The sequence below is a fragment of the Schizosaccharomyces osmophilus genome, chromosome 1 (genome assembly GCF_027921745.1).
Source record: "Schizosaccharomyces osmophilus chromosome 1, complete sequence".
NCBI lineage: Eukaryota > Fungi > Ascomycota > Schizosaccharomycetes > Schizosaccharomycetales > Schizosaccharomycetaceae > Schizosaccharomyces > Schizosaccharomyces osmophilus.
In genome coordinates, this window is record NC_079238.1 from 4,346,331 (window position 1) to 4,371,461 (window position 25,131).

The window sequence follows — 25,131 nt, forward strand, 5'->3', positions numbered from 1 at the left end:
ATCTAACGTAATTAACATGCTTACTCAGACCGTTTACAACTCAATCCGTCCTTTCACCTTCTCTAGAAGTGCCTTTGTAAAGTGAGAAACATTGATGAAAACTGTGCATCAATAAGCAAAAAGACTACATTACCGATTTTAGGGAATCATACTTTATAGAATTACTAGATGTTTTTACCAACCAAAACCAGAATTTTATGCAGATCCACGAACGCTAGAACCCTTGCCATCCTTAGGGCGAGCAGTGGCGGTAAGCTTTCCTTCGACATCTAATTGAAGAACCAACTCAATCTTCGAATTAGGTGAGACGTCAGGAATATTGATAGTAGCGAGAAGAGTTTTGGGAACGGCGATACGCTCCTTAATCTCCTCAGGCTCTTCCTCTTCTTCATCGGAAAGTGCCTCCTCTTCATCCAAAGGCTCAGGTTCAGCCTTGGTAATCTTGACAGAACGCTCAGCCTCGAAAATAGGGATATAGGCACCACCTTCCTTGGGAGCGACAACCTCAACAACCTTACGGGTGGGCAAGGCAGTCTCGGCGTCCAAGAGAGTGACAAACTTGCCACCCTCGTTGATACCAATAGGAGCAGTAAGGTGAGGAGCTTCAACGATGGCAGACTCCATAGAAGAAGCGATGTCGGAAGCTTCAAAGTGACCAACTAAAGAGGCTTGGACACCAGAGCCAACTGCAACGAGTTCGGAAGCGTCAAAAGGCAAAGGAGTAACAGAGCTAGTGGAACGAATGGCGGTCTGTTCAGGGAAAATTCCTTCCATTAAAGAAGTCAATTTGGGAGTGTTAGAAGCACCACCAGCCAAAACCACTTCGGAAACATCAAAAGGTTCCAAGTTAGCTTTCTTAACGGCTTGCTCAACAAGTTGGGCCATACGGTTCAAAGGAGCAGCAGCGGCGAGTTCAAAACGAAGACGGTTAAGGGTAGCATGGAAATCAATGCCTTCAGCAAGGGAATCAACAGCAGCAGAAGCGTTGGTATTGTTGCTAAGAACACGCTTGGTAAGTTCACATTGTTCCCTGAGCTTGGCAGCGGAACGGGCATTTTGGAGGGGATTAATACCGTTCTTCTTTTCAAACTCTTTAGCAAAGTATTTGACCAATACATCGGTCAATTCTTCACCACCAAGGTTTTCATCATGAGCGGTGGATAAGACGGTCATCATACCTCCCTTGATAGAAACGACGGAAACTTCAGAGCGGTTGGCACCAAAGTTAGCAACGACAACAGTCTTGTCGATAAGAACAGACTCAGAATACATGAGGGCGAGGAGAATAGCAGCAGGATCGTGAATTAATTGAAGAATGGGGAGACCAGCTTGAACAGCAGCGGCTTCCAAAGCCTTTCTTTGCTCTTCAGTGAAGTAAACAGGGACGGACATAACGCAACCATCAACCTTAACACCCAAGAAGTCTTGGGCCGATTCACGAAGACGCTGCAAATGGCGAGTACTGGCTTCTTGAGCAGTAACGACCTTCTCCTTTGGTTGAGATTCCTCATCTTCTTGAACAGTGACCTTAAAACCAACCTGTCCCTCGACATTGACAGGAGAAGCTGAATAATGGCAGTGATGGTTCGTAACTTCTTGATAGGGTTTACCAATCAAATCACGGAAGTTGGTAACAGAGTTGTCGGCGTTGCGAACAAGTTGGCCACGAGCTTGAACACCATGGTATTCTTGGTTACCTTGGTAAGACAAAATAGAAGGAATTTGACGATTTCCTTCTTCATTTGCCAGAACGTCAGTTTTTCCATCCTGAAAACAAAAAGTTAGTACTCTAAATAAGCGCAAAGAAGAAAAGAAATTCTTAGCTTCACAAGAATCTATGTCTAAACTTGTGACACGCAAGTTTTCCTATAAATAATTTACATACTCTGTTAAAAGAGATAGAACTATTTTGGTTTCCAAAAGAAATACCAATGACAGTCTTATATTCCTCGGATTCTGCCATTTTGAAAATTTTGGTGGATGGAAGAAGAGTAGTACAACACCCTAATATAACACGCCAACACGGTGGTATTTGCCAGTAAAAGTCGGTAATCCCAATAGCTTCAAAAAAATTAGTATTTTACTTGAACGATTAGTAAAATATTAATTTTTTTTTTTTTTTTTCGAACGTTTCTATTTGGAATGAATTTCAAAGAATCCATTTATTCACCATTCTTCTGACTGCCTTAAATGAATTCTATACTCATCACCGATGAACGAATGCTTGCAAAAAGTAATTGAGTAAGAAAAAAACTGCAAAGACATTGCTACTTGCTGAACGCATCATTTGCCTGTTTCAAAGCTGAAGCTTAGAAAACGCCATATACTACTATCTAGCCAAAAGCGTAAATACGAATCGACGAGATCAAAAAAGCATTATACATTTCTTCTTTTAGATGTCTTGACTACTTAGGTACTGTTGCAAAATCATAAATTAGAGTGGTAGCAAAACTTTTATTTTTATATGAAGGTACAAAAAAGGCTTAAATATAGACTGTCTAATTATAGAACTTTTCCCGGACATAAAACGAGGCAAAGACATTCTTGCTAAAATATTATTAAGCATCGGGATGAATTATTAGTAGTATTCATTAACAGCATTGGTGATTAGTTCGTTTTTATTACAAGAGTAGAAATTTATCCGATTGTCTGTGCTGTCACCACATGCCAACATTAGATGATGAGGGTGGAATTTCAGGCAACTAAGCCCGCCAAGTTTAGAATGCGTCAAAAATCGAGAACTTTCACGGAATGTGTTGATGTTTTTCCCATCAGTACTCCATACCTTTACATATTGATTGGAAGATCCAGTAGCAAACACGGGGGCATGGCTATGAGCGCTTAAAGACATCAAATCATTTGTATGAGCAGGAATTGTAAGCAAACTATGATTTGATCGAATATCCCATAGTTTTACTTCACCGTCTGTACTAGCCGAAATTAATTCTCTCATTCCTGACGACTGCATCTCCAAATTGACAATCCTTGAACCGTGCTCTTTCCAAACGTCTGTCATAGATTCCCTAGCTGGTAATCGTTTATCATATACCCTTAATGCACCATCAGAAAAACCTGCAACTATAACGTTACATCCCACAAGGTCACTGGTAAGACTGGTAATACCATTGCTACTTCTGGCTGGTAAACTAGAATGGCATAGTTCTTTCGACGCATCCCAAATTCGTATAACGCGAACATCGCCAGCTACAAGGAGATGGCCACAATTTTGTTGCCAATTAAGTAATAAACCGGCGTCACGGTCTCCAAACATTAAATCCCCTAATGCATTCCAAGAAGTCACCAGTTCGACGTCTTCGGTATCATAGTTGCGATAAAGGCGAACAATGCCCTCGGATGTACCGGTCATTAACAAAGCAATGTCGTCTTCGTTTAATAGTTGCATATCCATAACATCACTTCTTAAATTCGAAGCAGTTTTAAAAGCATTAAGGCATTTAGAACGGCTCCAATCCCAGACTTGAATTAAGTTGTTATTGCTTAGTGATACCAGTTGATCTTCAAATTGATGAAAAACTAGCTTTTTCGGAGTAAAGACATTATTTATCGATGAAACCTGCTGATTCCAATGGTTATTCCCAGAAAGCTCGGCAAGAGGTCTTGTCTGATAAATGAGCTTTTCGTTTCTGTTTCTTCTCCAAAGGCGTTGGTTGTAGCAAACGCTGCCGGGTTCATCATCTTCATTAGGTCTCATCTGAGGTTCCGTATAATACTTACGAGACCAGTCGAAGAAATGGCTCGTTATAGGCATATCAAGTTCAGATTGATACTCTATACTGTTAAAAGAAGGAGGAACAGGAATTTTAGCATCCGTCAGGCGAGAAGCTCCATAGTCACTTGCTTTGCTGTCTCCATTGAGTGAAAGTATGTCAGAAGCTTTATCATTTCCTGAGAAACTTAAAGCCAGTCCTTTTAATGATTTTGTCAAAGAAAACGATCTATTTAACTTTGTCCTTTCAGCTGGACTTCGGGACGCAGAATAAGATCGCGAGTCACCGTCAAGAGCAGTATTCTCAGTGACTGTATCTTGGGCTGTAATTGGGTTCCGTGGAACCGGCAAACTTTTAGAAACGAAAGCAGAAAATTCATCTTTTAGCGATGAGTTAAGAATAGTTTGGTAAACATAATTTACAACGGCTTCCGCCGCCATTGATACTTCCACGCTCGGGTCAGCTGACAAACTCAAAATAGCTTGCCAAACAGTCTCAAATATAGTTGATTCACTAATGGGGGTATGCTGTTTTTTTCTTGGATTCAAAGATATGCTATCTTCATAAGCTACTACGATGAATCTCTTCTTATAGCAAACCACAAAATGGGATAAAAATATCATCAGTTCGCGACGCACCATAGGAGATGCATCTGACATTGCAACAAGGGCAGAGAAGGCAATGTATGTTTCAATAGCTATGACTTCTTCTGTTTTGTCGGGAAAGCCCAAGAATGTGGTCAAAGCTACTAAAGCTGAGGCACGAACCTCCGGGACAGGATCGAAAACGATCTCACCAAGCATCGTGTGAGCATTATCACGTATAGCTGACCATTTTGCTTCGGAATAATTATCCCAGAGTTGTGCAATACAAAGACAAGCCCACTGTCTAAGCAATGAATCAGGACTATTAAGATGACTCAGACAATGCGATAATACTTGAGGACCAAGACAAGCTAACTGTCCTTGTGGAAATCCTCGACAGAAAATGCTTAAAATGAATGCACACATAGCTCTGTGTTCAGAAATATTGCTTGAAGGAAAAATTGATGAATTTGGATTCAAGATTTGTACAAAATACCCATAACCATTATCCTTGAGTAAGTCTGCTTGGCATGAGTCATCGACCGCTAAGATCCTTGCCCAAATAAATACCAAAACTGGCTTTAATTCTATAGCAGGTGATTGCAGTAATTTCAAAACATAAGGGAAGATACCAATGGATAGAGCTAAATCAACGGCCCAAATTCCAAGGTCAAGGAATTTAGATAAGAGAATCAAAGCTCGAAGACGATGTACCTGCGAAAGCAAGACTTGCAATACAAGAGGCAATTGATCAGGTGGTTTGCGAGTTATTAAGCCCTGAGAAAGCCAGACTTCGAAAGCTGTCAATTGTTCGCTAAAGAACATGGAATGTTTATATTCATAAGAAACTCCCTTGCTTTCAGCTTCAAGCATATCCGGAAGTTGGGACAAACAGTTGTCAATGGCGAGATCCCAAGAATTCCACATTGGGTGATCATGGGTCGGGGGCAAAGGAGGACTAGATTGTGGGTGACATGAATGCACCAGCATAATGCGTTCGGCTAAAAGGAAATTGCGGAAAAGAGCGGCTACCATCAAATCCTGACGGAAAAGTCTTCGAAAAAGGTGTTTGGGGAAAACATTCCAAGCTATAGTATCCGTAATGGCTGTGAAAATCCAATTTAATTCACCAAGCGGAGTGCGACGATCCTGCAAACGGCCAGGTATTTTCAAAAGCATATTCAAGTTCAAATTGCTGGGAAATGGGTTTTGAAGCACATACCACCGGACAGATATCTCGATAGGAGAAGTCAGACAAGACGTGAAAAGATCGGCAGGAAGATCAGGATTCATAGGAAGTGTTTCTTTTGGACCACAGGCTGCAAGTTGGATACTGGTGGCATGCGATGGCATAGCCAAAATATTAGGGTTTTGTTTGGCAAGACGGAAAGCCTCTCTGTCTCTCTGCTCAGCGAATCGGTTGAAATTAGCAATGATATTTCCAGCAGCACTGCAATCGTAGACATATATACAAGGCGCTCCTAACCACGTCTGTAGGTCATACAAAGATACCGGAATATATTGAGTGTAATTTTTGTTAAATACCCATATTTCACCAGAAGAAGTAGGCATAGGAACACCATGGCCATTATAATGAAATAATATGCGCTCTTCCTTAGCATTTCGGCGTTGTGCAATACAAAGCTTCTTTACTTCTTCAATTGCCGGATCAAGGTAGTGACGATATCTAGTACGCATACTGAGCGTTTCATATTGCTGCTGCAAATTTTTTCCGATAGCTTCCAACGCTTTAGAAGCGGGCAAGGAAAATGGATCAATCCAACATTCGTATTTAGCACAAGGGTTGGGTTTGATTATATCAGGAGGATCTACTCCTATGTTTAAACATACTAACAGTGCTGCTGATATTGTTTTCAACCTTTCACGCATTCTCCAGTCATGTATAGTTTCCGTGGCTTCTGCAGACCTTTTACTAATCACACCGCGATGCCGCTTATCCGTATAATACATATAAAACACTTGTTCTAGCATATTAATATATTCTGCATTATTGTATTCTTCTTCAAACCCATGCCTGGGTTGAGGAAATGCAACTCCAAAACCATCATTCGCTGAACTTGTCGTGTCCCCACCAGTCTCTGTCATGCAATTACTAGTTTCTGTATAGCCATCACTTCCTGTCTCATTCGTATTAAAGCTCAAAATAGACCTATGGGTCCTAGAGCTAGTGGAGTGTTCGCTATTTCGGTCATTCATTTCGTGCAAACCAGGTGGTTAATTCATACAATCATTTCTAATCTCTTGGAATACTATCCAAATGTTTTTCTGATTCAAAGAAAAATATTTTCGTAATTAGTAAACGGTTAAATAATTCTGCTGAAGCAACTGGTATTTTGCTGTAGACCTCAGTTGCAGGCTAGAAAAGCATTTAATGATTTATTTGGTTGTGTTTAGCATATTGTTTGCTTTCGTTCTTCCGTTTAGTGTATTGCAAGGTTTTATCTTTATTTGCAGCTGGATCTCGACGTTGTAGGGTAGTTACTATTTACCCTCAACAATACACAGCTTAGGCGATATTAGAAGGGAAGTAATCTTGCTACTTCAAGTAGACGAGAGGGAACCTTCATAAGAATGAGTTATTCCAAAAAAGATGAAGATAACGGTAAGTACCGGGGAACATACGAAGTGTCTAATTGTAGCATAGATGAGTCGATATTCTCGAATATTAATCAGATTTCTGTAACGCAAGATGCAAGAGCATTTCACCAATCATCAATTTCACCCCGGAAAAGCCGGATGTTGCTTTGCAAGATTGCATATCTGTTGTATACAGGAGATCGATTTCCTGAAAAGCAAGCAACTGAATTGTTTTTTGGCATCACGAAGCTTTTTCAGCACAAGGATCCTAATCTAAGACAATTTGTTTACATTATAATCAAGGAATTGTCTTCGATCGCGCAGGATGTGATTATGATTACTAGTAGTATTATGAAAGACACCGCAACGGGGAGTGAAGTGGTTTATCGTCCGAACGCTATACGTTCACTTGTTCGGGTAATTGACGCGAACACTGTTCCCGCTATTGAGCGTATTCTTACAACCGCTGTCGTTGATCCAGTTTCTGCTGTTGCTAGCGCTGCGTTGGTATCCGCGTATCACTTATATCCAGTAGCCAAAGATGTGGTATCCCGCTGGAGCAACAAGGCTCAGGATGCTACAACTTCTCATATTGTTGGCAGAAAGGTTGCTAATTCGCCCTTCTTTGCCACTTCTTTAGGTTATATGCCTTCAGCCAGCGGTATCTCCCAATATCATGCACTTGCTCTGTTATATAGAATTAGACAGTCTGACCATATTGCTGTCTTAAAAATATTTCGGGATATTGCTTCGAAGGTTGCTGGACTTTCCAATTCTCATGCTTTTGTCATGTACGTCCGTTATGTTGCTAGTCTTATGGATCAATATCCCGACATGCGTAAAGACATGGTACCTTTGTTTCACAACTGGTTGAAAGGTAAAGGCGATATGGTCAATTTGGAGATTGCTAGAAACATGATTCGCCTAAAGACCCTTGGTGATGAGGATTTACGTCCCGTAGTCGCTGCATTAACTATATTCCTTACCTCCCATCGCTCTGCCGCTCGCTTTTCTGCAATCCGTACTTTAAATGAATTAGCCATGACCCGACCTCATCTATTGTACTCTTGCAATCCTATGATCGAAAGTCTAATTACTGATGCGAACCGCTCCATAGCTACTTATGCTATTACCACTTTACTCAAAACCGGAAATGAAGAATCTGTTGATCGTCTCATGTTACAAATAGCTAATTTTATGTCTGAAATTCCCGATAACTTCAAGATTATCGTCGTTGATGCCATTCGTTCCTTATGTTTGAAATTCCCTCGTAAACAAGAGGCGATGTTATCCTTTCTTAGCAATATACTTAGTGACGAAGGTGGTTACGAGTTTAAACGTGCTGCTATCGATGCTATTTTCGATATGATCAAATACATTCCTGAATCGAAGGAGAAAGCCCTTGCCGAGCTATGCGAGTTTATTGAAGACTGCGAGTATCCAAAGATTGCAGTTCGTATCCTTTGTATACTAGGTGAAGAAGGACCTAAAGCTGCAGAACCAACAAGATTTATTCGGTATATCTATAACAGAATTATGCTTGAAAATGCAATTGTCCGTTCGGCCGCTATTAGTGCGCTCACTAAATTTGGTGTCAATGTCAAGGACAATTTTGTTAAGCATAGCGTAAGAGTTATTCTCTCCAGATGCTTGGATGATGCTGATGATGAGGTGCGCGATCGGGCTGCTTTAAGCGTTAAAGTTTTGGATGACATGGATTCCTTCCTGCCTTTTGTCAAATCTAATAAAGTTCCTTCTATTCCAGCATTGGAGCGTAGCCTTGTTCTTTACGTTACTGGTGACAAATTTGACCAACCTTTCGACATTGAGGCCGTGCCAACGTTAACTCAAGAACAAATTGATGCAGAAAATCTCAAGGTTAAGACGGCATCCACTGAGATTTCTCAAGTTGCACCAGCTCCAGTCGTTGATGAAAGCGCTGAAGCGGTCGTCAAAGCCGAAACCGAATTTAAGTCTGTTTTGGAATCCATCCCTGAGTTCAGTTCTTTTGGTCCGGTTTTGAAGTCATCTTCTTTAATTGATGTTACCGAACGTGAAACTGAGTACGTGGTTAAGGCCATTAAGCATATATTTGAAAAACATATTGTCATTCAGGTAAGTCGACTCATTCCTTGAATAAGGACAGGTCATATTAACAGTTATAGTATCAACTTCAGAATACATTAACGGAGGTTGTTTTGGAGAATGTCACCGTTGGCTGCGTATCATCTAATGAAAATTTAATCGAGGAATTTGTGATCCCTGCGCCAGTTGCTGCTAACGAACCAGTTTCACTTTATGTCAGTTTCTCGTATGAAGGTTCTGATTTGTTCAATACTCCTACAGTCATTGAAAATGTACTACGCTTTACTTCTAAAGAGATTGATCCTCATACTGGCAAACCGGAAGAAGAAGGTTACGACGATGAGTACAATATTGACGATTTGTGGCTTAAGTATGGAGACTTTTGTATTCCTTTCACTTTCTCCAATTTTGATGAACATTGGGAGCAACTTGATCATGAAAGTTCCGCAGTTTATTCTCTTAGTGAAATAGAGTCTTTCAAAGCCGCATGCTCTCACTTGGTGGAGCTTCTGCAAATGCAGCCCGTGGATGGAACAGATAATGTAAACGATGATGCACCCTTGCATGTACTGAAATTGTGCGGTGGATTTGTTTCCGGAGGAAAAGTGCTTGCAATTATAAAGATGATTCGTGCGAACGGCGCGGAAGGTGTCACCATCAAATTAATTACAAGAGCCGAAGACGAGAAAGCTACAGAAAGTTTGCCAACCGCTTTTGAAGGATAAACAGTCGAGACAAGTTACTTGATCCAACGAGAAACGAATTTCATGAAAGCAGATATTATTCGAAAGACGGAATTAACAAAGCTATGTATAAGTGAAAGATAGATAGAAAGGAAAACTTTAATTTTATTAGGCAGACGAGAATGAATGAATTTTGAAAGAGTACTATTAAATGTAAATAAGCTACAGTTAAGAAGTGATTATTATGAGCTCTGTGTAAAAATATTTAAAATCAGTTGAATTATCTTAACCAAACTAAACAAACAAATGGAAAGGAATTATATATAAAAAACGAAAAATGAAAACAAACAGGAGGGCATGGAAGAAATATGTGGATCGATTACTCATTAAAAGTTTTGGCTCTAACATCAAACATAACGGAATATATCAGGAAAAAATAATAAAATAACTCATGCGGCGTAAATGGATTAACGGAATGGGAAAATAGGAACGAGTGAATACTGAGAGCAAGGAACATAAACAAGGTTGCTCATTCGGCAGAGGAACCGGCGAAAGGTACGACAGCATTACAGGTGGGGCAGGTATGTCTGTAGTCAACGACCCATTTTGAGATGCAATCTCGGTGAAATTCATGCTTACAAGGCAATGCGATGACTTTATCGCCGCGATTGAAAGCTTCAAGGCAAATGACGCATTCGACGCCATAGGCAGCACGTCGAGCAGTCTCGTCCATTAAAGGAACAGCTTCGTTGTCTGGGATATCATTTTCAACGTCTTCTTCGTAGAAGCCTTCACGAGAAATCGTCCTTGAGGGTAAGTTTTGAATGAATTCTTTTGTTTTCGACCGATTTTTGTAAGTACGGATGATGCGCCGAATAGCAAGTGCTTGAACAGTTGCGAGCATGATAATAGAAGGAGAAAAGCAAAGAAGAAAGGGCCAAAACATATCACTGAGTTCCTCCGGCTTGGCGTAGATTTTGAGAAAGCGGTTTTCTGAATACAGTATATCAGAATATAGAATGCTAAAGGATGTAGAGGAAACAAATAGGGATGGAATGGAGACGCGGGAGTCTTCCTTTCCTGGACCCACCATGTATTGCAGATGGGAGTTAATTTGTTTTCTATTATCGCCGACGACAATTCCCTGAAATCCTGAATCTTGAGCATGCAGTGCTTTTTCAAAAAAGGTACATTTCCCTCGCTGCACTACAAGAAAGTTGAGTGCATCGTCGTCATCCCCGTCATTGTGATTTTGTGATTCCACAAAGTCAATTGAGTCTTCCTGAATCCTTCGAAACCCTTTCTTTTCTTCATCTACGGGCAAAGACATGCTCAATTGTTCATGTCCCGACCTCCCAGAACAACCCGTCAGATCATCTTGGAAATTCGAGGGCAGGAAAAGCCGAATCTTCGTTGTCAAAGAGCTATTCGTTAATCCTTTACCAAAACTAGCCTGCCTTGCCCACAAGGTGACATTTCGTGCAGGAAGTTGCAGAGCAACATCCGTGTTAGCAGCAAATCGGCTGGGAGACAAGATGTTGTCTAGAATTCCAAAATCAAAAGCAATGACTTCAAGCAAAATAACATAACTTATGGAAGCTAATGTACATAATATAATAGAATAGTTAGACATATCGTGAGTCGTTAGAGAATGCGGTGCAGAGTCACAATGACTGGCAGCGTTGGGGTTGTGTGAGGAAGCCAATCGTTCCTAATATCCTCTGAAACATCGTAAATCCTCTTCACTACGATACTTCGTAGTATACACACTATGATAATGGTGAGCTACTCTACCCTCCATCCTCTTTAAAACCTTTAGCGAGCATTTTTGAAGGTCGCTAAACTAAAAAGAAAAGCAAAAAAATTTATTGACGAAGGTGGGGTTCGAACCCACGCCCACAAACGTAGACTAGCAATTGCTTTCACCTGAAGCTAGCGCCATAGACCACTCGGCCACTTCGCCTTTTGTTGATGATGATAGAAGGAAAAGCTTTATAAAGTTTTTTTGTAACCGAATGGTAGTTGGAGTTGTTTGTTTACAAGATAATAAACAAAAAAAAAAGAAAGATCCCCATAATTGAGATATACAAAGAAAATAACTGTGAATTTGCACTTGGTAAGATTAATAAACCAAAATAAATGCAACTCTATTCGCTGTTGACGAAATGGAATAAAATGTTTTGATTCTTCTTACTGTATAGACTAACAATGAACAGGAAATAGGAAAGAAGTCGGTTCTGCTTTTCATAACGCGGTTTTTCTGATATTTTTATTTCTTTAGTTATACGTAGTGACTATAAGTTATGTGATTTCTATACACAAGAAACGTAGGAACCGCAAGGAAACGTTTGAAGGGTCGATCTCCTCTATTCCCTATTTACAAATACTAATGTATCATGTCGAAGGTAGTACTTATCAGTTCTATCCCGATGGTGTTTATACCTATTCATAAAAAAGATTCCTATTTAAAAGTATCCTAAAAATTCCATTCGATAAGAGAGTCAAATTGTAGTTAAAATGGGCTATTGTACTGTAATTACTAACAGTACTCTCGATGGTGTAGTTGGTTATCACATCCGGCTGTAATGTTAAAGATACCGGTTGGTCGCTAGTTCGAATCTGGCTCGAGAGATAATTTTTTATTTGTCACTTTTTTATGCGAATTTTGTTTTTTGTTGGTTTTTCTTTTGATTTTACGTTTTCTCTCATATCTCTTACTTATCCATTCTCATGTTTGGAATACATTGAATTCATTTTATTTCATCGTCTGATCCCAAACTATAGGGAACATACTTCATAGCAATCAAGAAGTCAACTATTACTTTTCTTACAATAAACATGAAAAAAAGCAAAGTCAAAAAGACATCTAGACAACGAGAAATAAAAAGTTGTATAAAATAAGTTCGTTTTTCAAAGATCTATCAATAAGCCATTGAGGGAATGCAAGTAAAAAAGTGTCTTGATAGAACTGCTATATTGACAGTTCCCATCATCAAGGTTGCAATTAAATTTCCATTAAAAATAAAGAGACAAGAATAAAAAGAATCCACAGGAAAAAGAATCACTCCAAGAAGAGCAAATATGGGACTCCTTAGAAGTTAACCACGTATCTCTTCCATGGGACAAACATATAAAACAATGCATGACAAGAAATAACTCAGACACTTTGCGTAACCTGCTCAGCAGGAGGTGATTGGTAAACAGCCATACTACAAAAAGGTTAGTACCATGATCCTTAGTATACTTCTAAAACTCATCATTAAATTTTCATACCCGCTGTGTTTGCTCTTTTTCAATTCCCGCCGAATGGCAGCTTGATCCAATGGTTTGATAAGTTCGAAAGAGCAAAGAAGCTCAGAATTAACACTCATGACAGCACCCCAATTATCGAATTCTCCACAATAGTTGGGGGCAGAAAAAACCGTACATAATGTCCTCTCATTAAAAAATTCATAACCATCTTCAACTACCATATGCGCACGACAAATCAAGTCGAAATCGTGCCTTGCCAAAAATTGCCGAATAATATTTTTGTTAAATACAAATGAAACACCTCGTTCATTATCTTCCCAATCATTTTCCATGTCTGCAGGGTCAGACCACAGCAAATCATTTAATAAACCATAATCAGGAACATCAGTGGGCCGAGTAATATCTTTAATATCATCCATAGAACTTAGTGCAGGAGACAATCCCCCATGCACACAAAAAATTTTGCCAGCAACTACGGAAGCAATAGGTAGGCAATTAAAGCTGTTGATAAAGGTCTTCCAAATCTTAATATTGCAACGTCGTTTACATTCATCGTAAAAGCCATATACACGAGTAATATTAGCACATTCATGATTTCCACGAAGGAGAAAAAAGTTTTCGGGATATCGAATCTTGTATAAGAATAAAAGTAAAATTGTTTCCAGGCTCTGTTTACCACGATCAACGTAATCACCAAGAAATAAATAGTTTGAGCTCGGAGGAAATCCACACATTTCAAATAATCGAATTAAGTCCGAGTATTGCCCATGGACATCACCAACGATTTTGACAGGCGGCATGAGTTCTAAAAAGGTGGGTTGTGAAAGAAAAATCTCCCTCACAGCCATGCAAATACTAACAATTTCTGCGTTTTTCAAGCAAACGCTTTTGCTACTTTTTCGAGAGTATCCAGCATGAATGAGTCGCTGAATCATTTCATCAACATTTAGACTCACCAGTGCATCAGGATCATCCGGATTCATCGCAGATAAAGCAGAATTCGGGATTACAACCGGTCCCTGTGGGTCGTATTGAAGGTAACCGGGAGCACTTGTTGAATCTGCTATCGGTTCATGATTCGAGTCATAGGATCCAGGAGAGGCAACCGAAGAAAGCGGCGGTGGTGATAGCGACCGATTACTTGCCAACCCCCCGGAGCTGATATTACTTGATGAGACACCACCCGCATTTGAAGTGGGCGATTGACTAGAGCCCATGCCAGCTGCGGCCCATTCTTCTTGATTTTGACGGTGCAGGTTGGAGCCTGAACCCGATGTAGCCAAAATGCCCGGCGATGGCGGCGGAGGAAGGCTGGGCGGTGTTTCTGGAAACTTATGGCGGCTGTTGGTGGTATCAGTAGACGTTCTTCGATCATAACTCGAATCTTTATCTTTATCTTTCCGTAAGGCTGTCTTTAAAGATTTGAAGGATCGAATTGAACCCTGCGTATCTGATCGACTAAAGGAAGGGTAGGAATCCAAACGGTGATCACTCTGTTTACTACTCCCTTGTCCCATTGCGTTTCAATCAGTTCGTTTCCTAGTGTGAATTTTTAATCTTTCTTTTTCCTAAAAATTCTTTTTTACGTTATTTAGTTACTTGCTTGCATTTAGTGCCAAAAAATCCGCTTTGTCTCTCCTCTATGAGTCTTCCAATTCTATTTCGTATCTTTTCGATAGCCCTTCAGCTTTTTTCACTCTTGTGTCTTTTGTGTTTCAAATCAATCCTTTCGTATGTTTATATCCCGTTAAATCTGCGAATTGTATAGATTCGTAGGTTTGTGGTAAAAAGCGAGTTTCCATGGAAGGTAAATTGCGGCCAGTTGTTACAGACGCAATCGCCCGAAAATGGGTTCACCAAGATTCGAAATGGTGACCTACATAACGAAATGGAAGACTTTTTCGGTAAATGGTAGAATAACACTTCGAGAATTCTTCAATTTTTCTTGTAAAAACAATAAAAGGAAAGTTTGTTTTGAATTGTCCATAGTAACGTTGTGATATTTTTTCAATCTTATTACTATTTTCACTTTTCCTGCGGTCACTACTTTCCTGATTTTTTGATTTGACTTACTTAACACCTAAAATGCTGATTTTAGACGCAGGTTCCACTTCCATTCTGTCAAAGATTCCGGTTGAAAAACTAGAGTCGTCAAGACTTTGGACTTCAGAAGCCCTTGTGCAATTTCCAAACGAAGTATTGCAACACCATAAGGATTACCTTAAAGTATGTGATATTATAAGCACATTTACCTACCAACTTGACGAATCAATTTATGACGAGCAAGTCGAAAAGGTCCCTCTACTGGAAACTTACTCGCGTAGTATGGTCCTTGCCCTACAAGCCAGAGAAGAGGCCCAGCTTCCTAAAAAGTATGTCGCTCTTACTTTGGGTAGCCATGCTGCAACCATACCAGGAGCCATGGAGTACCGCATGGTTTACGATAAGCCTGGTGACTTTGATATGCTTTACAACTTTCATAAAAAGCGCGTTCAACAGTTTCAGTCTTCCAATCCAGAAGCTTTCAAGCAGATCGACTTTATGGCATTCGAAAGTCTTCCACACCTCACTGAGGCTCTTGCCTTGCACAAGCTTTTGACTGACTTCAAGGGTTGGAACAAGCGATGCTGGATTACTAGCACTTGCCCTGATTTAAAAAGTCTTGACCGTGTGAAGCAAATTCTCACAGCACTTTTGGACACTAATTCTCAATATATTTGGGGTGTCGGCGTGAATTGCTGCCACATTAGCTTACTTCCGACCATAACAAGCTCCCTCTCGGAACTATTCATAAATCATCCTGACAAAACTGTCATGCTGTATCCTGACGGCCGTGGTTATCCTAATCCCTATACGACTTCTCTTACCTCCGAAGTAAAGCCTGCTCCCTCTCCTCAGGAATGGGCGGACTCCTCTTTTGAATACTCTAACTTGAATGACGGCAATGTTGTTATTGGTGGTTGCTGTGAAACAGATATCCGCCATGTTGGTAATTTAAGAACTAGATGTCATTGAAATTATCGCTTTTTTATTTAGCTTACCTAACACTTTTCTGCTTTTACCAAGTTTATAGAATCCTTCAATGCATTATGCTTACCAATACACTTTTATTATAGTTCCTAAAACCCATTTTACCCTAATTTAAATTGTTATAATACATCTATCTCAATTCCTTATACGATATTCGAATCGCCAAAACGGAAAAATCCAAAAATGATAGAAACCATGCAATACGGCTGTATCCAAACGAGTTTATTTTGGCGCCTTAAGTGGTTGAATAACCTTACCACGTTTTGTGACAGTTTTGGGAGCCACAGCTTTATGGTGAGAGGCTCTGGTAGTCCATTCTGGACCCATTGGTAGGTTGAGGGCTCTTTCATATTGTTCTCGAGACTCAAATGGAAATGGAACACTATCAGCGGTGAGTTTAGCTGATTTTTTGTTGCGTTTTTCATTAATAATAACATGCTGTAAATTCGCGTCTTTTCGCTTGGAGGGGTCCAGCCCTGAAATTTTCTTTACAGCTTTCGGTTTATTTTTCTTCTGTTTAACTCCGGTGCCTGCCCAAGAACCCCAACCAGGTAAAGTTTGGTCTTCTTCTTTTGGCGCATCCTCATTAATCCAATCCTCTTTATCCTTTTCAAATTCCGCAACCACATCGTCTCCAGCAAAAGCCCTAGCGACCAATTCCCTTTGCTGAATAGCCACCTTGCCTTTTGCAGATTTCAACGTGGGCACGTCTTGATCCGACTCTTGCTCTGATTCGCTCTGAAAAGACGTCTCGTTGAATATTTTGTCCGGCTGAATCTCAGGTTCATGTACTAATTCCTGTAATGATTTTACCTTGTCAGTATTCATTCTGTGAGCAAGTTTTTCAGCTTTTGAGCTATCCTTCTTAACGTCTGCCAAGGTAGATTTCTGATGACGAGGACCTTGTAACCATGGGTTATTTGTATCATCGGCCACAGAAACTTCTACTTCTTTATTATCTTTCTTGTTACTTTTTTTCTTTTCTTTCTTAGTTTTCTCAGCTTCATCACGCTGTTCTTTTTGAGCGTCAGTTAAGAAAGGATTCTTACGTTCTGATCGGATTTCCTTCAATGCTTCTTTTGAAGGAGCAAATGATCGACGCCCTGCGTTGTTTCCTACTAAGACACCATTATTTTCGTTTTCCGCCGTATCAGAAGCATCCCCATTAGGTATATTAGCCATTTCTGTTTCAAAATCTTTCATATCATCTTCCACTTGGCGAGCCCTTGCTTTGGAAGCATCTTGCATAAATTTCATACCCAAAACGCCCTTCAGTTCTGGCTCTTTTGTCTCTCTTACATTATCGAACGCACGAGAAACATCGTCTGCGTCTTCTAAACCATCATCGGAATAATGGTCAACACCGTCAACATCCGTTTGACCACTAATTCGTTGTGTTAATTCGTCCCCTTTTCTAACTTGCTCCATAACTGCTTCCCTTGTTCCTTCACCATGATTTGCACGCTCAAGCATTTTTCGAGTCCAAGCACTGCTATTTTTATGACGCTGCGTCATTCTTTCTGTAGCACGAGCTTCCTCGGCTCTTAGACGCTCAGCTTCCATATCCTCTTCCGTTTTCGGTAACAAAGATTCTTCTTTTTCTCTTCGTTTCTTCAAATGCTTGCGATACGCTTTACTTTTAATCTTGGAAACACGTTTGGCTTTCTGTTCTTCCCGGAACATGAGTTCTCTCATGAAACGCAAACGACGGGTTCTTTCGGCCACTTCTTCAACCGAAAGTTTATTTAAAGCAAGCTCTTCCTGCTTTCTCATGGATTCTTCATCTTTAAGACCTGCGTCAATGAGAGCTGTGTCCAACGTCTTCTCGATTTTACTTTCAGGATTATAACTGGAAGCCAGCGCAGCGCTACTTGGTGCAGGACGCGCACTTTCATTCATAGGGAATACTAACTGATCCGCCTTTCTGTTTTCCGAAACGATAGGTTTCCATTTTTCAAGGTCTTCTTTCGATTGCTCATAGGCAGCTTGTCTCTCCAAACGATCTTGGACGGGCTTTGCCAAAGGGGCGTCTAATTTTGAAGCTGATACAGCAGAAGACTCACTAACTAAAGGTTTCAAGGAAGATTTCAACCGATTGTCAACTTGAACGGACTCTAAGAGATCAGAAAGTCCGATCTTTCCATCGTCATTTCCAATCAAATTGAATTCAGATTCACGGTTGGATTCAATTGGATTGTGCTTAACACGTTTTTTTTCAACAGTCTTTTCTTTACCTTCTTCATCTTCGGGGTACACTTCAGCCTTTCGCTTATCATTTAAGGAATCAATGTAACTCTTCAAATTATCCAACTTGGCATCATTTTCTTCCTCGTCGCTAGACTCTTCATCTTCAGAGCTGCGGATATCACTCTCTTCTAAATTTTCGTCTTCATCAGAGGAATCATTTTCGTCCTCTGAAGAATTGTCCTCTGATGAAGAATCATCACTTTCAATGATTCCTTCAGTGTGTTGTAAATGGTTCTTCTGTTCCGCATCTTTGGAATGTTCTTCTTCTTCTTCACTAGAGCTCGGTTGGTCTAGTACTGTGTCTAGATCGACCATTTCGTTTTCATCAATACTAGCTCCATCATCATCTTCGCTTTCCGGCTGTTCATTGTAACCTTCATTTTCATTTAAAGATATGGTTTCTCTCTTTTTATCTGGAACTGGCTGAGTTGATTTTCTCTTGGGGATATGTTTAGCCTGAATGCTTGTTAGTAGCTATATAGCAAAATTATAATGCGCATACTGTAGAAGCACTAAAAGACCAATCAGCAAATTTTTTTTCATCATCCTCATCGAAAGCTTCGTCACTGTCAATTTCTTCATCGCTGTCGGAATTCACGCCAACATGGTATCCGGTATCGTTTTCGTCGTCCAATTCATCATCGACGAACGAATCCTCATTTTTCTCATCGTAGGATTGCAAAACTTTATTTTCCGAAGCCTTTCTTCTTTTTTTATTGTCAAAAACAGCTTGAGGTTTACTCGCTCCCGATTTTCCTCTCCTAGCCATGTTGTTGGTAGTGGAAGAATTTCAACAACATCTGAATAAAACACCTATTCTACGATACTGGATTCATAAGACAAGATATGATTTTTCAATTGAATACTTTGAAATGAATATATTATTGTAATTGTACTTTTCGAATTGCAGAAACTAACAACGGCACGAGGCCAATATATAACAATTAAAATTTCCATGAGCTCGAAAACTTATCCAGTAGCCAATTTTAGACTGAAACAAACCTTATATCATTTACAAGTTACATAGATAATTTTATTCAATAAAGTGGCTTTCAAAAGCTTGATAAACGAAAGAAAATTCATAACATTTTTTCGTTCTTCCAAAAGAAGAAACGACACTATTTTACATAAAGATCAAGTTAATAGGGGGTTTTTTTCGTGAAAACTCATAAGAAGACTTCGCATTAAATCATATCGTGCATCCGTCGTTGCTGTTCAGCGACTTCAGGTTCTTTCTTTAAGAAGCCGTATTCATCCTCCATTAAGAAAGGCCATTCATCCATATCGTATATTTCACCACATAAAGATTTCGTAACAAACATAATTCGATCGATCTGATTGACAATTGCATATGCAATGGTACAACCGACTGCAAAATTTAGGTAGTTCATATTACTTAGCATATCATAGCTTAGCCCCTTCTGTTCTTGAAACTGGGTATCGTTGAAAACAGGGGGCAAGAAAACATCGCCACTTTTACTGAAAAACCGGTCTACTAAAGGAGCAGGAACAATCTGAGGTAAAGGATTACCAGTTTGTAGGGCATTTGAAGACATATAAAGAACAGCCATTTGATCAGCTATAAACTTATGATCAAACCAACCGATCCTTCTTAATAACGCATACATCCACTCGTCGTCGAGGGTTGTAAAGGTCGTCATTAACGAATTAAGTAAATTCAACAACGATAGTTCGGTTTCACAGAGAGCTTCATATTTTTCCATTGGCCATTTTCCTACTACGGAAGGTTCATAACTTACCATAGATAATCTATCCTTCAAACCTCGGACTGTCTGAGTTAGGTTTAATATCTTGCTTTGGATTTCTGTGTCAATATGCTCATGGTTTACTCTTCGCGAAAAATTTGAAATTTCGCAATGAAGTGCTCCAAGTTCGATAAGGCTATTTCCAATACTTTTTCGAACAGCATATCTTGCAGTAAGAGGTTTGGGTAAGAAGGAAAAAATAAAAGCAACTGTAATTCCGGCCAGAACAACCAAGAACCTACGATAGGCAACGTCCCAACCAACTCCGAATGTTACAATTCCAGGCTCGTGATATGCTTTCCAAGAGTAGCTAACAACAAGAGCTACTGTAACTGAAAAAATAACTGATGGCATTGGGGTTAAGATTATTAGATGGACTCTAACAAACAAGACAAATGGGAGCATGGCTGCTAAAACCACAGCTAACCCGTAGGCATTTCCTAGGCCATGTCCGTTACCTGTATACCATATGATCATACCCACAACAGTACCAAAAAAAGTGCCAACAACTCTCATGAGGTATCCGTAAACAGTATCAGCAGTATAACGTTGCATACTCATCGTAGCCAGAATTACAGCCCATAATCCTCTATTATAGTAATACCAACGAGCTGAATTTCTAACGAAAGCAGGGATTGTACATATTACTGCTAGTGCTCCAACTTTCAAAACAAAAACGTTCATGGGTCTAAACACAGATTTCAACAAACGCATTGTATGTAAACCTATGACATGGTACAAATTGGATGGGCTGTCAGCATCTGGATTACGAGCTTGCGTGCTTGACTCCTTGAGATCCTTTTCGACATCTTCGACATCGTCATGGAAGTCATCATGTCCGGAGAGCTGAGAATACAAACTGGCTCTCAGAGTCCTCAGAGGCCACCATAAGCGCCGACGTGAACGTTTACCTTCTAATTCGATGACAGTATTTAAAATCTGCAGAACACCTCGCACGGCCTGCATTAAATGAGATTCGTAATAATAAACCACAAAAAGCGACCTTAAAGAATGCATATAAAAGGCTTCCGTGTCCGCATTTTGGAATAATGGCTCGTAAGGTTTTCGAGCTTCAAAACATTTCTCCTTTTCAAAATCAGAAAGGGCCTCAGACAAATGATCGTAATGTAACTTTATAAGTTGAAGACGACTTTCGCTAGCTTCTTTCTGATTTTTTTTAGAAAAAATATGCTTAAATCGATCATGATTAGCTTCGTTTAGCCAAGCATCCAAAGCATCCAAAGCATAAATCGTTTGGTCAAATAAATCCACAGATGACGACTTTAAAACAGAAAGTAGTGAGTCAAGAAATTGAGGTCGATTATATGGCAATCTATTTTCCAAAGCTAGGTAATGTTGAGCTTCTAACATTCCTACTGGCTTATACGACTTTTTGGTTTGCTTGATAATCTTTCCAAATGCTCCTCGCAAACGACTACGACTTCGGTGACTTTTAGAGCCCATCGAACTTTGACGACTCCTTTGATGGCTGTGAAGATTACCAGCTGCTATAGTTATTGCAGAACGCGTTCGATTATGACGGTGAGGAGTATTACCATCATCTAAAGATGCTGACGAGGAATTGTACGGAATGGCAGATTCGATCGTTCTCACATTATCCTCTGTAGGTACTACTAACTGACTTGCTGATGCAACTCGACCTCTCTCTTGTTCCGTCTGGCTTGAAACTGTACGGCGATGAGTTGGAGACCAAAGCTGATTGATTTCTAAAGCAGCTCGATTTGGCGAGGCAGATCGCATAGAAGGCGCTGGTGTCCCAACTCTAGAATGTAGGGTTGCTTTTTCAGCTTGTTCCATTGTATCCTCGTCATAAATTTGCATATTATGCTCAATAAGCTTACAGAAATAAGAAAAAGAAGACAGACGAAGAATTGTTTTCCTAAAAAGTCTTTGCAAGGATACCAAATCTTGACCCTTCAAACGACCATAAGAGAATTCAGTATCCAAGAAGACTTCATTTGATTTCATTTTAGTTAATAGGCTTTTCAAATCAGCAACATCCTTTTCCAATGTAGAAGCAAATGATTTCCAACCCTCGGAAGTAGGAGAATGGGATAACATTTCTATTTGTTTTTGCATATATTTTCTTGTATTTTCTGTAACAGTACACAACATAGAATTGTATGAAAAATTGCATGTCTCAGGAAGTATAAAGAGTGTGCAGCCGACAGTAATGGCGGTTTGTACACAATTAGGGATAATGAAAAATAAACCAACATTAGGATAAAAGTAAGGATACATTGGTCCATAATTTGCGCTTATTGCAGCACAGATAATTCCAAAGACACACGGGAAATTTAATGGTTTATACTTCATCTTGATACGAATTAACACAGCACAAGCGACAAATTCGAAAAGGGCCCATATAATAGAAGGTAGAGGACGAACAAAATAACTTTGAAAAATTGCTTCTGTTAAGCATTTTTGCATTCCTTGGCTAGGATCACTACAGCGAAATCCATCAGCGATGGCATCTTGTAAGCATTTTTCTTTGGATGGAGAGCCACGAGAGACGGCAGCAAGTTTAGATGCCAAGACAGTCCAAGCATAAGTGGTAAATAGTAGTAGAAATTGAAAGGTACACTTCCATAGCATAGGAGCTATCGGTTCCATAGCAGGTACCAGCATAGAAGTAATTACGGCAAAGAAACTAGCCATACCAAAAGTCTTATTAGTATGGTCACATATGAGAAGAAGGAAAGCTATCCAAGTATTAATTGATGAACGAATTACAGGTTTAATCCCCTTTCGAGTTAAATTTTTGGGAATCCATTGAATGCACGAAGGAACCTTCCAAGTAGAAGGCTGTTTGCATCGGCGCCAAAGCTGTTTAAAACGCTTCTTAGATAGTTTTGCTGGCTGCTTTGGAAGATCTAGAGAAGGGTCTTTTTCTGATTGCATGGTCCTGTATTCCGGTAAAGCATTAGGACGTGGAGATGAAACGGAGGAATCAGACTGGCCATGAGGGGCTCTGGAAGGCTGTTGGGTCGATGGCTCATGAAGAAAAAGCCTTTCATCCTGCTGCAGGTTCGAAACCGGTTCAGGACATATAAAACGAGGATGCTGGGAATGACCAGAAGATTGCAAATGAGAAGATCGGGGAAGATTTGATGAACTATGAACAGAAGCACTAGAAGATGAATTTCTGGACTCAGATTCATCACCATCTTCAGACTTTGAGGAATTGTGGTGGGAGCGAGAGGATGAAGTGTGCTGTGAGAGAATATTAGGGGAGGATTTTGTGTGTGGAATTGGAGTAGTCGAGGGCTCGAGGAGAGGATTTGAGTGATGAGGGTAGTCGGAGGTACGAGCAAGCGCTGATTGAATGGTAGAAAGGTTGGAGTGCGATTTAGAGGTAGAGGGAGGAGGAGGAACGTGAGGGAGGGTGGTATGAGAGAGGGGAGAAGGTGTAAATGGTTCATAACGAGCTGATGAAGAGTCTTTGCTCAGCTGAATAGTGGGAATAGAATTAGAGGGAGGGCGAGAATGAGGGGAGTCTATGTAAAACGAAACGTTTGAATTTCGCATGAGGTAGAAAGAAGAGAATTTAGGCGCATACAGAACGAGATCTGAAAGTATTTTAGAAGGGGATTCAGGAAGGGGAAAATAAAAAAAAGAAGTGCAAAATTGAAAAACACAAAGGAGGTAAACAAAAAGTGGCAAGCGATTTGAGCAAAAAAGCGTATCAAAAAGAAGGTTAGGACTTTTTAGAAACCAAGATTAGTAGAATTATGTAATTACACAATGAAAAGCAATTTAACAAACAAAAAGTGATACGAAAAAATCAAAAATCGGTGTAAAGGGGTACATTCCCTTTCAACTGTTTCGATGCGAATTTACCTATCGTGGGATACGAGAAAGCGAATTGTAAACAAACAAACAAACAAAGGGGCGGATTGTTTTGTTCTAAGTACGGGCTCACAGACAAGCAATTGAATATACGATGAATCAAAAACAGCGAGTTCGCATCATAAAGGAAATAAAAACAGAAGAATAGAGAATAAAAGTGGAGAGGAATCAATCAATGTGTTTATACACAATGTCAGAAGCAGCGTTCGTATGAAGAGGAACACCGAGTAGAAAGGAAGGCGATCCTAACAAATCATCTATATAAGAAAAAGGAGGAAATATTATATTAACAAAAAACCTGAATCTAAGAGCAAAGATATCCTTTACGTGGGTTCTTTCAGGAGTTGAAACTGAAAAAAATATTTAAAAGAAAAAAGTTAAAGGAAGATAGATTTTACGATTCAAGATGCTGCATTAACATGATTTGAGAGTATACGAAGGATGATCTGATAAAACAGACCTGATAAAGGTTTATGCTATACAGAGCGATCCCGTAAAGAGATGAAAAACAAGCTCGATTTTGTGTTTAATGAACAGGAAAGTAGAAAGAGCGAAGAGAAGCAAGCCAATGGAGCAAAGATGGGTAGCACGAGAAAAAAAGGCATACATGGAGAAGACAACTAACAATGGAGAACGTGATGAATGTGGAATGCCTGCGTAGAGAAAACAGAGACAGTTACTGTGAAAAACCATGTGTTGATTCGGTCTCCAAGGTGCATGAAACCCGCTTACGGTCAAGAGCAACACCCTTTTTTCTTCGTAATAGAGATTTAACTCATCTTATACGGCTGAAACTCTGTTATAAAAGAAGCAAAGAACTAGACCCTATGCATGAAAGAATGGATCAAGAGCAAATATGCTTTCATGCGGTAGCAGCGGTTCTGCTTTCCATAGATGAGATGAATTGACTGGTATATACATTTCTTCCAACGATATTATTTACACAAACCAGGTTGAAATGGACGTAGCTGTCATTCTATGATTCACTGGCGTCTTGTAAATCATATTTAATGGCGCATCAATTGCCAGATGGAATGAATATGATGACATTCAATACAGAAAGAAACAAGTCAAAAGAACCATTCATTTAATTGGGAATTGGGAAACCGATCGGTCTAAAGCTGGTATCAAGGATTAAGCAAAGATGGATATTGTTTTTTATCTCGGATTTTTAGCGGATATAAACTCTCTGTCTTTACTTCAGTCTCTTGAATTTGATTTTTTCACATATATGGGATTCAAATAGAAGCACATTCGTTCGGCTCGGTTCTACGATGGAAAATTTTCT

General features: G+C 39.8%; 8 protein-coding genes and 2 non-coding genes across 10 annotated transcripts; 3 read left to right on the plus strand and 7 right to left on the minus strand.

Moving 5' to 3' along the window:
• Positions 1 to 195: 195 nt before the first annotated feature.
• On the minus strand, positions 196 to 1,963 carry ssz1 (heat shock protein Ssz1; the record flags this gene model as incomplete). Its single annotated transcript, XM_056180769.1, has 2 exons — positions 196 to 1,767; positions 1,886 to 1,963. The coding sequence occupies 2 exons, from the start codon at positions 1,961 to 1,963 to the stop codon at positions 196 to 198; spliced, it is 1,650 nt and encodes a 549-aa protein (XP_056035978.1).
• A 615-nt stretch (positions 1,964 to 2,578) lies between these two features.
• Positions 2,579 to 6,529, minus strand: mip1 (TORC1 substrate adaptor; the record flags this gene model as incomplete). Its single annotated transcript, XM_056180770.1, has 1 exon — positions 2,579 to 6,529. The coding sequence occupies one exon, from the start codon at positions 6,527 to 6,529 to the stop codon at positions 2,579 to 2,581; it is 3,951 nt and encodes a 1,316-aa protein (XP_056035715.1).
• Positions 6,530 to 6,904: 375 nt separating this feature from the next.
• On the plus strand, positions 6,905 to 9,720 carry sec21 (coatomer gamma subunit Sec21; the record flags this gene model as incomplete). The annotated part of the gene is made up of 3 exons (XM_056180771.1): positions 6,905 to 6,935; positions 6,978 to 9,025; positions 9,076 to 9,720. The coding sequence occupies 3 exons, from the start codon at positions 6,905 to 6,907 to the stop codon at positions 9,718 to 9,720; spliced, it is 2,724 nt and encodes a 907-aa protein (XP_056035722.1).
• Positions 9,721 to 10,207: 487 nt separating this feature from the next.
• Positions 10,208 to 11,311, minus strand: SOMG_01979 (ubiquitin-protein ligase E3; the record flags this gene model as incomplete). Its single annotated transcript, XM_056180772.1, has 1 exon — positions 10,208 to 11,311. One exon carries the CDS (start codon positions 11,309 to 11,311, stop codon positions 10,208 to 10,210), a length of 1,104 nt encoding a protein of 367 aa, XP_056035986.1.
• Positions 11,312 to 11,547: 236 nt separating this feature from the next.
• On the minus strand, positions 11,548 to 11,641 carry SOMG_20086. Its single transcript is given in 2 exon segments — positions 11,548 to 11,593; positions 11,604 to 11,641. It is a non-coding gene; the product is annotated as a tRNA-Leu (tRNA).
• A 585-nt stretch (positions 11,642 to 12,226) lies between these two features.
• SOMG_20087 lies at positions 12,227 to 12,310 on the plus strand. Its single transcript is given in 2 exon segments — positions 12,227 to 12,264; positions 12,275 to 12,310. It is a non-coding gene; the product is annotated as a tRNA-Tyr (tRNA).
• A 525-nt stretch (positions 12,311 to 12,835) lies between these two features.
• Positions 12,836 to 14,447, minus strand: pzh1 (serine/threonine protein phosphatase Pzh1; the record flags this gene model as incomplete). Its single annotated transcript, XM_056180773.1, has 2 exons — positions 12,836 to 12,887; positions 12,952 to 14,447. The coding sequence occupies 2 exons, from the start codon at positions 14,445 to 14,447 to the stop codon at positions 12,836 to 12,838; spliced, it is 1,548 nt and encodes a 515-aa protein (XP_056037071.1).
• A 568-nt stretch (positions 14,448 to 15,015) lies between these two features.
• SOMG_01981 (homocysteine methyltransferase) lies at positions 15,016 to 15,945 on the plus strand (the record flags this gene model as incomplete). The annotated part of the gene is made up of 1 exon (XM_056180774.1): positions 15,016 to 15,945. One exon carries the CDS (start codon positions 15,016 to 15,018, stop codon positions 15,943 to 15,945), a length of 930 nt encoding a protein of 309 aa, XP_056037070.1.
• Positions 15,946 to 16,182: 237 nt separating this feature from the next.
• utp14 (U3 snoRNP protein Utp14) lies at positions 16,183 to 18,976 on the minus strand (the record flags this gene model as incomplete). Its single annotated transcript, XM_056180775.1, has 2 exons — positions 16,183 to 18,663; positions 18,710 to 18,976. 2 exons carry the CDS (start codon positions 18,974 to 18,976, stop codon positions 16,183 to 16,185), a joined length of 2,748 nt encoding a protein of 915 aa, XP_056037069.1.
• A 415-nt stretch (positions 18,977 to 19,391) lies between these two features.
• On the minus strand, positions 19,392 to 23,522 carry SOMG_01983 (transmembrane transporter; the record flags this gene model as incomplete). The annotated part of the gene is made up of 1 exon (XM_056180776.1): positions 19,392 to 23,522. The coding sequence occupies one exon, from the start codon at positions 23,520 to 23,522 to the stop codon at positions 19,392 to 19,394; it is 4,131 nt and encodes a 1,376-aa protein (XP_056037068.1).
• Between the last annotated feature and the right edge of the window lie 1,609 nt (positions 23,523 to 25,131).